Consider the following 12,922-nt stretch of genomic DNA (forward strand, 5'->3'; position numbering starts at 1 on the left):
GAATCAAACTTGACTAAGCTAAAAAATTGTAGATCCAATCAGTCAGCTTGTTTTAGAAACTACGATTGATATCTACCTTTTGTTGAATTGGTATGTGTTCATATTGTGCTTACTGTAGAGTATAATCTTTTACCATGCTAGTAAAATATATGTAACTAAGATTATCATTCATTTTACAAAGGTTTCTAATTTTGATCTTAAATAGACTGGCCATGCCCATTTTCTGCTTTGGAATATCATATATGAGCCGTGCCAGGGGAAAACCAACATAGTGGGTTTGCGACCAGCAGTCTGGTCAGGCTCCATGCTGTTCGCTTTTGAAGCCTATTGGAATTGGAGAAACTGTTAGCGAACAGCATGGATCCTGACCAGACTGCGCGGATGCGCAGGCTGGTCTGGATCCATGCTGGTCGCACACCCACTATGTTGGTTTTCTCATGGCACGGCTCATATGCATATGTAAAAAGTATTTTAACACAAATTTATAATATGAGTTACACTTACAATACTGTTACTATAGCCGCAAAAAATAAAGAAACAATAGCAGAATTGTGCTTTATAAGTAAAAACTTTGTAAAAATGAGACATATCCTCTTTGTGTTACTGTTATAGACCTTGAGTAATAGTGATTTTTAGCTCGACCATACGAAGTACATGGAGAGCTATCCTACTCGCCCTGGCATCCGCGTCGGCGTCTTTCTGCGTCCACACCTTGGTTAAAGCTTTGATGCACTTTTTAGCTCACATGAGCCAAAGGCTCATGGTGAGCTTTTGTGACCGCTTGAAGTCCATTGTGTGACATGTGTTGTGTGTCCGTCAACAATTTCTAAAAAAATCTTCTTCTTGAAAACCACTTGGCAGAATTACACCAAACTTCACAGGAATGATCCTTGGGTGGCCCCCTTTCAGAATTGTTCAAAGAATTTAATTCCATGCAATGGCAACCGAAAGGAAAAACTTTAAAAATCTTTTTGTCTGAAACCGCAAGGCGTAGAGCTTTGATATTTGGCATGTGACATCATCTAATGGTCAAATTATGCCCCTGGGGTGAAAAGAGGCCCCGCCCCGGGGGTCACAAGTTTTACATAGACTTGTATAGGAAAAAACTTTAAAAATCTTCTTGTCTAAAACCACAAGACCTAGGCCTCTCAGGTGAGCGATTCAGGGTCATCATACCCTCTTGTTCTCTTTATCTCTGTAATTACGTGATGGATTTGCTTCTAACTTAAAATAGTTAATTCCTCATCATCACCCACATTATCTGGCACAAGGGTCATAACTCTCACACCAATATTTTATGAATTATCCCCCTTTTTATACGCCCGTCTCTGAAAGAGCAGGGCGTATTATGTGAACATCCTTGGCGGCGGCTGGCGGGCAGTCAGCGTCCAAAGCATGTCCGCTCTCTAAGTCGAACAGTTTTCATCGAATCTTCACCAAACTTGGTGACAATGTTTGTGGGCATAATATCTTGGCCAAGTTCGATAACCAGCCAAATCGCCCCAGGCACTTGGATTATGGCCCTTGAATTACTCAAAAAAACTGCGAATTTAGCCTTGTCCGCTCTCAAAGTTGAACAGTTTTCATCTGTTCTTCCCCAAACTTCATGACTTTGTTTGTGGGCATAATATCTCGGCCAAGTTCGATAACCAGCGAAATCGCCCGTGGCACTCTTGAATTATGGCCCTTGAATTACTCAAAAAACTGCGCATTTAGCTTTTTCCGCTCTCAAGTCGAACAGTTTTCATCCGATCTTCACCAAACTTGCTGACAATGTTTGTGGGCATAATATCTCGGCAAGTATGATAACCACCCAAATTGCCCCAGACACTCTCGGATTATGCCCCTTGAATTAGACCAAGTTCGATGACGTGCGTATTTTGTGACAGTCTGGCACTCTTGTTAGCTTGAATTTTGGAGCACTTTCACTCTATCTCTCAGTTATTACTAAATGGTTTTGATTCAAACTTATAGTTGTTCCACATCATAACCCACACCATATGACACAAGGTCCATAACTCTGGCACTAATTTTTAGCTCACCTGAGCCAAAGGCTCAATGTCCGTCGTGAGACGTGCGTCGTGTGTCCGTCAACATCTTTTAAAAAAATCTTCATCTTGAAAACCACTGGGCAGAATTACACCAAACTTCACAGGAATGATCCTTGGGTGGCCCCTTTCAAAATCGTTCAAAGAACTGAATTCCTTGGAGAACTCTGGTTGCCATGGCAACCGAAAGGAAAAACCACCATATGACCTAAAATTGTGTCAGTGCGACGTTAAACCAAACAAAAACAAAAAAAAGAAGAAAAACTTTAAAAATCTTCTTGTCCAAAACTGCAAGGCGTAGAGCCTTGATATTTGGCATGTGACATTATCTAATGGTTCTCTATGAAGATTGTTCAAATTGTGCCCCTGGGGTGAAAAGAGGCCCTGCCCCGGGGAGTCCAAAGTTTTACATAGACTTGTATAGGAAAATCTTGTCTGAAACCGCAAGAACTAGACCTTTGATATTTGGTATGAAGCATTGCCTTGTGGTCCTCTACCAAGATTGTTAAAATTATTCCCCTGGGGTGAAAAGAGGCCCCGCCCCGGGGGGTCCCAAGTTTAACGTAGACATATAGGAAAAGACTTTGAAAATCTTTTTGTCTGAAACCGCAAGACCTAGGCCTTTGATATTTGGTATGAAGCATTGCCTTGCGGTCATCTACCAAGATTTTTTAAATTATGCCCCTGGGGCGAAAAGAGGCCCCATCCTGGGGGCTCTCAAGTTATACATAGACTTATATAGTTATATAGGAAAAAACTTAAAAATCTTCTTGTCTGAAAGTTCAAGGGCTAGGCCTTTGATATTTGGTATGTAGCATTGCCTAGTGGATCTCTAACAAGATTATTTAAATTATGCCCCTGGGGTGAAAAGAGGCCTTTTTTGAAAAGTGGGTACATGTACCCACATACTTCAAGAAATGTGGGTACATGATAAAAAAAGTTGGGTACAAACCATACAAATTGAAAAATGTTCCAACTGAAACAAAATTATAAAGAAGTATTATGGGTGTGACATTGAAGTGACACTTTTATTCAGCCTGTGTTAATGACAGTGGTTTGTTTTACACATTCACCACACGGATACAGCTAGAAGTCACTTCTCCTTATAGAAAAGTGGAACGACTTCTAGGTGAAAAATAGAGTGTTTCCTTCAAATTAAATTTATCATTTCTGACTCTATATACCCCCCCCCCCCCCCCCCCCACACCCCCAAAAGAAAGCTTGTGAAGCAATTTGAAAAGATGGCTATAATTTTCTTGTTTATGGATAAAAATCATTTTCCATGCAATGAGTTTTACTTCATTCCATAATTCTGGAAAAAAGCTGTTTTCAAAAATTCAAGCAGACGCTGGTAAGTATCACCCGCCGAGTTTTTATAACATTTTTTGCTGCTATATCTTGCTGCAACACATAGCAACAAAAAAAAGTTATAAAAACTCGGCAGGTAATACGTATTTAGCACACAATAAAAATGAAAAGTAATTTGTAGAAAATTGCTTGATGAAAGTCAGTCTGCAACCGGTCATTTTGTAAATATTTATAAACAAGCAGCTTACGAGTCTTTCTTTTACAAATTGAGACCAAATAATTGTGTAGTAAATGCCAGCTGACCGCTTAATTATTCAACAACTTGTTGAAAAAACATTCAAAAACGTTGTTTTTGCACTCGCACATGTTGACAATTGTCAGAAAGTATCAAAGATGTAACCACGTCGTTGATTGGCTGAATACTGTTGTGTCAAGTTTAACGAATAATTTGATTCGCTGTCACAGTTCTCGCGAAATCTCACAAGTACCTGAAGTAGGCGGAGCTTAAATTATGCCATCGGCATGTGAAGTCAACTCGTCTTGACACGTAGCAAATTGTCAACAGTGTAAATTGCTATAATTTGCGTGTGCGGATCAAAAATATAGTCTGGTTGCTTGAATTTTAGCTCTTTATGGACGAACAGTGTATTTTCTGTCAGATTTTTTACGCCTGCATTGTGCCCGAGGAATTTTAAAACTTGCATGCAAGTGACTTTTTATGCGTGAATTACGTGGATTTTTGCGTGAATGGGAATGCTGAGTTATATAGGAATAAATACTTCAAAAATTATCAGATCATATTTCCTAGACTGTTTAATTATAATTATCTGATGACCTCAAGCAATTAGGAGTCACTTGACTGTGATCTTGACCTACTGACCTACTTGTTTTTAGCTCACCTGAGCTCAGGTGAGTTTTTCTGATCGCTCGATGTCCGTCGTCTGGCGTCTGTCGTCTGTCGTCCGTCGTCTGTCAACATTTAGCTTGTGTATGCGATAGAGGCTGTATTTTTCAATTAATCTTCATGAATATTGGTCAGAATGATAACCTTGATGAAATCTAAGCCGAGTTCGAAAATGGATCATCTCGGGTCAAAAACTAGGTCACTAGGTCAAATCAAAGAAAAACCTTGTGTATGCGATAGAGGCTGTATTTTTCATTTAATCTTCATGAATATTGGTTAGAATGATAACTTTGATGAAATCTAGGCCGAGTTCGAAAATGGGTCATCTCGGGTCAAAAACTAGGTCACTAGGTCAAATCAAAGAAAAACCTTGTGTATGCGATAGAGGTGGAATTTTTCAATTAATCTTCATGAATATTGGTCAGAATGATAACCTTGATGAAATCTAAGCCGAGTTCGAAAATGGGTCATCTGGGGTCAAAAACTAGGTCACTAGGTCAAATCGAAGAAAAACATTGTGTATGCGATAGAGGCTGTATTTTTAGCTCACCTGTCACAAAGTGACAAGGTGAGCTTTTGTGATCGCGCGGTGTCCGTCGTCCGTCGTCCGTCCGTGCGTCCGTGCGTCCGTGCGTCCGTAAACTTTTGCTTGTGACCACTCTAGAGGTCACATTTTTCATGGGATCTTTATGAAAATTGGTCAGAATGTTCATCTTGATGATATCTAGGTCAAGTTCGAAACTGGGTCACGTGCCATCAAAAACTAGGTCAGTAGGTCTAAAAATAGAAAAACCTTGTGACCTCTCTAGAGGCCATATATTTCACAAGATCTTCATGAAAATTGCTCAGAATGTTCACCTTGATGATATCTAGGTCAAGTTCGAAACTGGGTCACGTGGGGTCAAAAACTAGGTCAGTAGGTCTAAAAATAGAAAAACCTTGTGACCTCTCTAGAGGCCATATTTTTCATGAGATCTTCATGAGTATTGGTCAGAATGTTTATCTTGATGATATCTAGGTCAAGTTCGAAACTGGGTCACGTAGGGTCAAAAACTAGGTCATTAGGTCTAAAAATAGAAAAACCTTGTGACCTCTCTAGAGGCCATATTTTCAATGCATCTTCATGAAAATTGGTCAGAATGTTCATCTTGATGATATCTAGGTCAAGTTCGAAACTGGGTCACGTGGGGTTAAAAACTAGGTCAGTAGGTCTAAAAATAGAAAAACCTTGTGACCTCTCTAGAGGCCATATTTTTCATGAGATCTTCATGAATATTGGTCAGAATGTTTATCTTGATGATATCTAGGTCAAGTTCGAAACTGGGTCACGTAGGGTCAAAAACTAGGTCATTAGGTCTAAAAATAGAAAAACCTTGTGACCTCTCTAGAGGCCATATTTCTCAATGCATCTTCATGAAAATTGGTGAGAATGTTCAGCTTGATGATATCTAGGTCAAGTTCGAAACTGGGTCACGTGGGGTTAAAACTAGGTCAGTAGATCTAAAAATAGAAAAACCTTGTGACCTCTCTAGAGGCCATATTTTTCATGAGATCTTCATGAATATTGGTCAGAATGTTCACCTTGATGATATCTAGGTCAAGTTCGAAACTGGGTCATGTGGGATCAAAAACTAGGTCAGTAGATCTAAAAATAGAAAAACCTTGTGACCTCTCTAGTGGCCATATTTCTCAATGGATCTTCATGAAAATTGATCAGAATGTTCATCTTGATGATATCTAGGTCAAGTTCGAAACTGGGTCATGTGCGGTCAAAAACTAGGTCAGTAGGTCTAAAAATAGGAAAACCTTGTGACCTCTCTAGAGGCGATATTTTTCAATGGATCTTCATGAAAATTGGTCAGAATGTTTACCTTGAATATATCTAGGTCAAGTTCGAAACTGGGTCACGTGGGGTTAAAAACTAGGTCAGTAGATCTAAAAATAGAAAAACCTTGTGACCTCTCTAGAGGCCATATTTTTCATGAGATCTTCATGAATATTGGTCAGAATGTTCATCTGATGATATCTAGGTCAGATTCGAAACTGGGTCACGTGGGGTCAAAAACTAGGTCAGTAGGTCTAAAAATAGAAAAAACCTTGTGACCTCTCTAGAGGCCATATTTCTCAATGGATCTTCATGAAAATGGTGAGAATGTTCAGCTTGATGATATCTAGGTCAGGTTCATAACTGGGTCATGTGCGGTCAAAAACTAGGTCAGTAGGTCGAAAAATAGAAAAACCTTGTGACCTCTCTAGAAGCCATATTTTTCACGAGATCTTCATGAAAATTGGTGAGAATGTTCACCTTGATGATATCTAGGTCAAGTTTAAAAGTGGGTCACGTGCCTTCAAAAACTAGGTCATTAGGTCAAATAATAGAAGAACCTTGTGACCTCTCTAGAGGCCATATTTTTCAATGGATCTTCATGAAAATTGGTCAGAATTTTTTATCTTGATGATATCTAGGTCACATGTGCTCAAAAGCTAGGTCAGTATGTCAAATAATAGAAATAACGATGTCATACTCAGTTGAACACTGGGTCATGTGGAGATAGGTGAGCGATTCAGGACCATCATGGTCCTCTTGTTCAATTCTTCTTCATGAATATTGGTCAGAATGATAACCTTGATGAAATCTAGGCCGAGTTCGAAAATGGGTCATCTGGGGTCAAAAACTAGGTCACTAGGTCAAATCAAAGAAAAACCTTGTGTATGCGATAGAGGCTGTATTTTTCAATTGATCTTCATGAATTTTGGTCAGAATGATTGCCTTGATAAAATCTAGGCCGAGTTCGAAAATGGGTCATCTGGGGTCAAAAACTAGGTCACTAGGTCAAATCAAAGAAAAACCTTGTGTATGCGATAGAGGTGGTATTTTTCAATTGATCTTCATGAATTTTGGTCAGAATGATAACCTTGATGAAATCTAGGCCGAGTTCGAAAATGGGTCATCTGGGGTCAAAAACTAGGTCACTAGGTCATATCACGTAAAAACCTTGTGTATGCGATAGAGGCTGTATTTTTCAATTGATCTTCTTGAATTTAGGTCAGAATGATTGCCTTGATGAAATTTAGACCAAGTTCGAAAATGGGTCATCTGGGGTCAAAAACTAGGTCACTAGGTCAAATCAAAGAAAAACCTTGTGTATGCAATAGAGGCTGTATTTTTCAACTGATCTTCATGAAATTTAGCCAGAATGATTACCTTGATAAAATCTAGGCTGATTTCGAAAATGGGTCATCTGGGGTCAAAAACTAGGTCACTAGGTCAAATCGAAGAAAAACATTGTGTATGCAATAGAGGATGTATTTTTCAATTGATCTTCATGAAATTTGGTCAGAGTGATTGCCTTGATGAAAACTAGGTCCGTTTTGAATATGGGTTATCTGAGGTCAAAAACTAGGTCACTAGGTCAAATTAAAGAAAAATCTTGTGTATGCGATAGAGACTGTTTTTTTCAGTTGATATTTATGAAATTTGGTCAGGTTGATTGCCTTAATGAAATCTAGGTCGAATTTGAATATGGGTCATCTGAGGTCAAAAACTAGGTCACTTGGTCAAATCAAAGAAAAAACTTCTGTATGTGATAGAGGCTGTATTTTTCAGTTGATCTTCATGAATTTGGTCAGAATGATTGCCTTGATAAAATCTAGGTCGAGTTTGAACATGGGTCATCTAGGGTCAAAAACTAGGTCATATCTAGTCATCTCTCTTGTTTAAGATACAGCCATGAAATTTGGATGACATGTACAGTTTTGCACACCAATCTTAAAACTGACTTTCAGTGACCATGAATGTGACCTACTGACCTACTTTCTAATATTTTAGCATCAGTTTGCCATTTGAAACATGTGGCTCATATTATTCAGGGTCATCATGACCCTCTTGTTCATGAATTATGCACTTTCACTTCATCTTTGTTATTACTTAATGAATTTGATTCAAACTTAAAACATTTCTTCCACATCATCGTCATCATCATATGACAAAAGGTCCATAATTCTGGCACAAATATTTAGTGACTTAAGTCCCCTTTTTACTTAGAATTTCAGTTCAATTTTGATGCTTTTTCGTGATATCTCTCATGTTACTTAATGGAATTTATTCAAATTTTAAACAGTTGTTTCAAATGGTCACCCATATCATATGACACAATGTTCATAATGCTGGCACCAAAATGCTAAGTTATGCCCCCTTTTTACTAGAATTTCAGGTTCAAGTTGTGAAGCACTTCTCTATCTCACTTATTTGATTCAAACTTCAAATAGTTGCTCCACAATATTAGCCACATGATATGAAACAATGTCATGGTGCATATCTTTTGCAGAAATTTTCCATGAATTGTGTCCCTTTTATACTTATTTAATGTTTTGATACACTTCTCTACCTCTGTTATTACTAAATACATTTGACACAGACATAAACTATTGTCCAATATCTTCATTGGAGTAATTAAACACTCCAGTGACAGCTCCAGCTTCCTCAGATGTGCCCAGTTTCGCCATGCAGCATCGAAATAGTCGAGCGCACTGTCTCCTGTGACAGCTCTTGTTAACTAAATAAGATACTGATCCCCAACTGCAGCTCTCACACCTCCACAAAAAAATATAACTAGACATATTACAGTAACGTGCTGGTGTATTTTCAGCTGGTCCAATGCAAGGTGGTGGTGGTCAAATGGGTCAGATGGGTGGTCCAATGCAAGGGTCACAAGGTCAGGGACAGATGGGAGGTCAGATGTCAGGTCAAGGTCAGATGATGCCACAGATGCAGGGATCTGGTATGATGGGAAACCAGATGCAAGGTCAGATGGGAACCATGGGCGGACCTATGCCAAACCAGGGGTCAATGGGAGGTCAGATGCCAAATCAGTCTATGGGAGGTCACATGCAGGGTCAGCCAATGGGAGGACAGATGCAAGGTCAGCCGTCTGGAGGTCAGATGTCCAGTCAGCCGACATCAGGCAATTAGTAGAAAGCAACATGGAAAAGAAGCTACAAAAAATCTTTTATGTTGGTTAGAGATCATGATTTATGAGTCGACATGTTTAATTCTGAAATCTAGCTTTTGTTGCTTAAAGTTATCAAGTGAAAGTAATCTTTTGAGACAACCATTTCAGTGCTTTTAGTTTAAAAGCCATATGTTATATTCATATGAGCCGTGCCATGAGAAAACCAACATAGTGGGTTTGCGACCAGCATGGATCCAGACCAGCCTGCGCATCCGCGCAGTCTGGTCAGGATCCATGCTGTTCGCTTTCAAAGACTGTTGTTATTAGAGAAACCATTAGCGAACAGCATGGATCCTGACCAGACTGCGCGGATGCGCAGGCTGGTCTGGATCCATGCTGGTCGCAAACCCACTATGTTGGTTTTCTCATGGTGCGGCTCATATATAGATACTAGTTTAACATAAATGTAATATTTGTTATGCTATGAGCACCTTGTATATAAATTATGTATTTGTCATGTATATAGGACATAGACTTAGTGAACAAGAATCATGCTTAAAAGCAGTAGATTATCATTCACCCATTAGCCTTACATGCTACTAAATTGGTCATTTTTATATCAAACATATTTCTGCTCTTATTAAATGTACTTTATGTCTTCAGTTTATTGGAAGAATTTAAACCCTGCAGAATGACGAGAGACGGAAGTTCTTGATATTTAAATATTAACCTATAGCCTGCTGGTGGCAAGTTATTCTGCCTTTGCGTGCAGGCTGATCATTGTCTGCACGGTTTGCTATTCAGTCAGTAAATTTTCAGTGAACACCCCTTTGAATTATAAGTTGTACTACCCAAATTGAATGATGGACCAGTCCATTTTAGAAATTTAGCAGGCTAAAAGTTAAGAAATCAGGTGTTTACTTTTGAAGTTACCTTCCATAGAATTGCAAGCCTTCATATCTTTAATTTACGATTTCAGACTATGCAAATAGCAATTGCTATATTTAAATTCCATTTTGCAACTTTGTAATCACTGATTTTTCGTGGAATACCGAAACCCATCATTTTTTAGAATGTGAAATTGAAAGTATAGTATTTTCGTTTTTCCCATATGTTAAAAAATCTGCAGATGTAAACAATCAATAAAGGTGACCCCAAGTAGTAGTTCTGATATTTCTGTAAGCTTATTTGACTGTAACATGTATGTTTTGGTTTACAAAGTGTTATTTATTTTTCCGCATAATCTTTAATTGTTTCTGCCTAGGTTTCTTATGGCCCAACATTTGACATCGTTTACAACCGGAAATAGATGTCTGCGCATCTGTTGAAGTTAACTGTGCTTTTTTATGCCCCCGGCATCTACTGATGCAGGAGGCATATAGTGATTGTCCTGTCCTGTCCATCCGTCCATACGAGGTTAACCAAATGGGACTGTTTCGTCTAGCATCAATACCCCTTACTAGAATGACTTGATACTAATGCAGATGTAACCTGTGACCATTCCTCATCTTCAGACATCACCTGACCACAGTTTGACCTTGACCTTGTTTTGGACTTTGGTTGCTTTGTATGGGCTATCTCTTGGTTAACCAAATGTGACCGTTTCGTCTAGCATCAATACCGCTTACAAGAATGAATTGATACTAATACAGGTGTAACCTGTGACCATTCCTCATCTTCAAACATCACCTGAATTCAGTTTGACCTTGACCTTGACCTTGTTTTGGAAAATCTTTCGACAAGGATGCCACCAGGGGCATCAAGCGTTTATTGAACGCAGCTCCTTGTTTATATTTGCTTAAGTGTCGTGGACAATAGTATGTGGTTTCGTGGTATTTCCCATGGAAATCTTTGAAAGTTTGCAGGTCACTGCTTCAGTATTGAATACAAGATTATTTGACCATGTATAAGTAGAACAACTTTTTCTGTAATGAAATTTAATTGTTCACAAATTTTTTTTAATATATTGTGATTCTGCATTGAATGGAGTACTTTGGAAGATTTTTTTCTTAATTATTCTGTTTGCAGCTCACACTGTTTTAATTGAAGACTCCAAAGTCAGAGCTCTGTAATTTTTCAGTAAATCTATTTGTATTGATTTTGACCCATCATGACCTGAAAACCTTTAATACAGGACAGGTATATTTAGCAGTTCCATGCTCAATGAAAATGAAAACTTTCTGAAAATCATGTTAGCATTGTTATACCTATATTTTCGTATCATATTTTTGTTGTATTTTATTGTAGACATTGTTGTATAAATGGTTCCAAATTACCTAATACCTCTCAGTTACTGTTGCTTAATTTCAAATGCTGTCAAGGGATTAATTCTATTTAGGGGATATTACTTGAGTGTCTTTTTCATATTAAATTTATCAAATGAGTTGAATAAAATAATAATGCATGGTTCTGCCGAGCATTTCATCAATTTTATTCAACATGGAAAGACACAAATGTAAAATTCTTTGATCACATGTTAGCTTTTCGTGTTGAAACATGAAAATTTCTTCTTTCTTTACCTGTTATAGACCAAGTAAATTCGCCCATTGTCTCCTCTTCTTAAAACGGCATCAACGTCTAAGCATTATTACACTAAAGTGTATTACCAAATTTATGTAATGGCTTGGTATGTATGGTCCTTCAGGATCATTGATTTCAACTCATTTAGATTTGAAGATTGAATACTGCTTAAGCCGGTGTTAGGGGGTGTTGGCAGTGTTGCATTTTCCATTACTGCTCATGGACAGACTCCATCAAACCGAGCCTGCAATTTTCACTATTTGCCTTGTTCTGGGTGCTTCCTAGGGATCTACTTTCCAGATTTTATTTATTTCATTTTGGCGATGTCAAACATGTGATTTAATTATTTTCAGCTGTATTAATTATTCTCCAAAAATGGTTTTGGTATTTTGTAGGGTTTTGAAGAAAAGCAAAATTAATCTATTTCCAGTAGCTGCATTTGTCTTAAGAAAAAATATATTTTTGCCAAAATTTGTCATTACCAAATAATGACTTCTTCGAGCAGTTTTATGAGAAAGGCAAGAAAAGTACAAAATTATGGAACCGTCTTGTTTAGTGTTTGTATCGTAGATAGAGATTACTTAGAGATCATTATAAAATGGCTATCAAGTTGTATAAAATATCAGAGTAAAAACTTGAAAAGTAAAACTGGTTTAGTTCTGTATTATACTTTAGGCATGGTAAAAAAAAATTGCTTGAAATATTGGACTTGTCAGATTGTACATTATTGCAAAAACATTTAATTTACTGGGCATGAAATGTCATGGTTTGGTCGGAACAACTATTTAGTTGGAGTATGAATTTGCTGATTTTAACTTTTAAGGTAGCTCTGCATGTTTGATAAACTGGAAGTCATGGCGTAACGTCATTTATCCGAAAAACTTAGAATAAAGCATGCATTCGGCATACGGAACTGAAAATCATTTTATGAATTAATGACAACCAGTAAGTAAATTTATCAAAATGCCACGGTTACTATATTTCCTAAAGTCAAAATATGACATGTTAAATAATTCAAAATAATGTCCCAAAATTAGCGTGAAATATTCCGTTGTCTTCAAACATGGTCAAGTATCTCAAAAATAAACACACAGACCTATACATTTTATTTCACCACATTATAGGTCATATGTTTATTTACAACTGTGAGAAGTTCATCAAAATCAACATTGTAGAAAAATTTCTATTGA

General features: G+C 37.7%; 1 protein-coding gene across 2 annotated transcripts in view; it reads left to right on the forward strand.

The window, feature by feature from the left end:
* Window positions 1–12,380, forward strand: part of LOC123549334 (protein SSXT-like) — a 42,193-nt gene extending 29,813 nt beyond the window's left edge. For both annotated transcript variants that reach the window (XM_045337345.2, XM_045337346.2), the window contains one exon: window positions 8,910–12,380. In XM_045337345.2, coding sequence (XP_045193280.2) covers window positions 8,910–9,232 — 323 coding nt within the window. In that variant the 3' untranslated portion in view covers window positions 9,233–12,380. The remainder of the gene's footprint in view (window positions 1–8,909) is intronic.
* The last annotated feature ends 542 nt before the right edge of the window (window positions 12,381–12,922 follow it).

This window comes from Mercenaria mercenaria, chromosome 6 (assembly GCF_021730395.1).
Source record: "Mercenaria mercenaria strain notata chromosome 6, MADL_Memer_1, whole genome shotgun sequence".
NCBI lineage: Eukaryota > Metazoa > Mollusca > Bivalvia > Venerida > Veneridae > Mercenaria > Mercenaria mercenaria.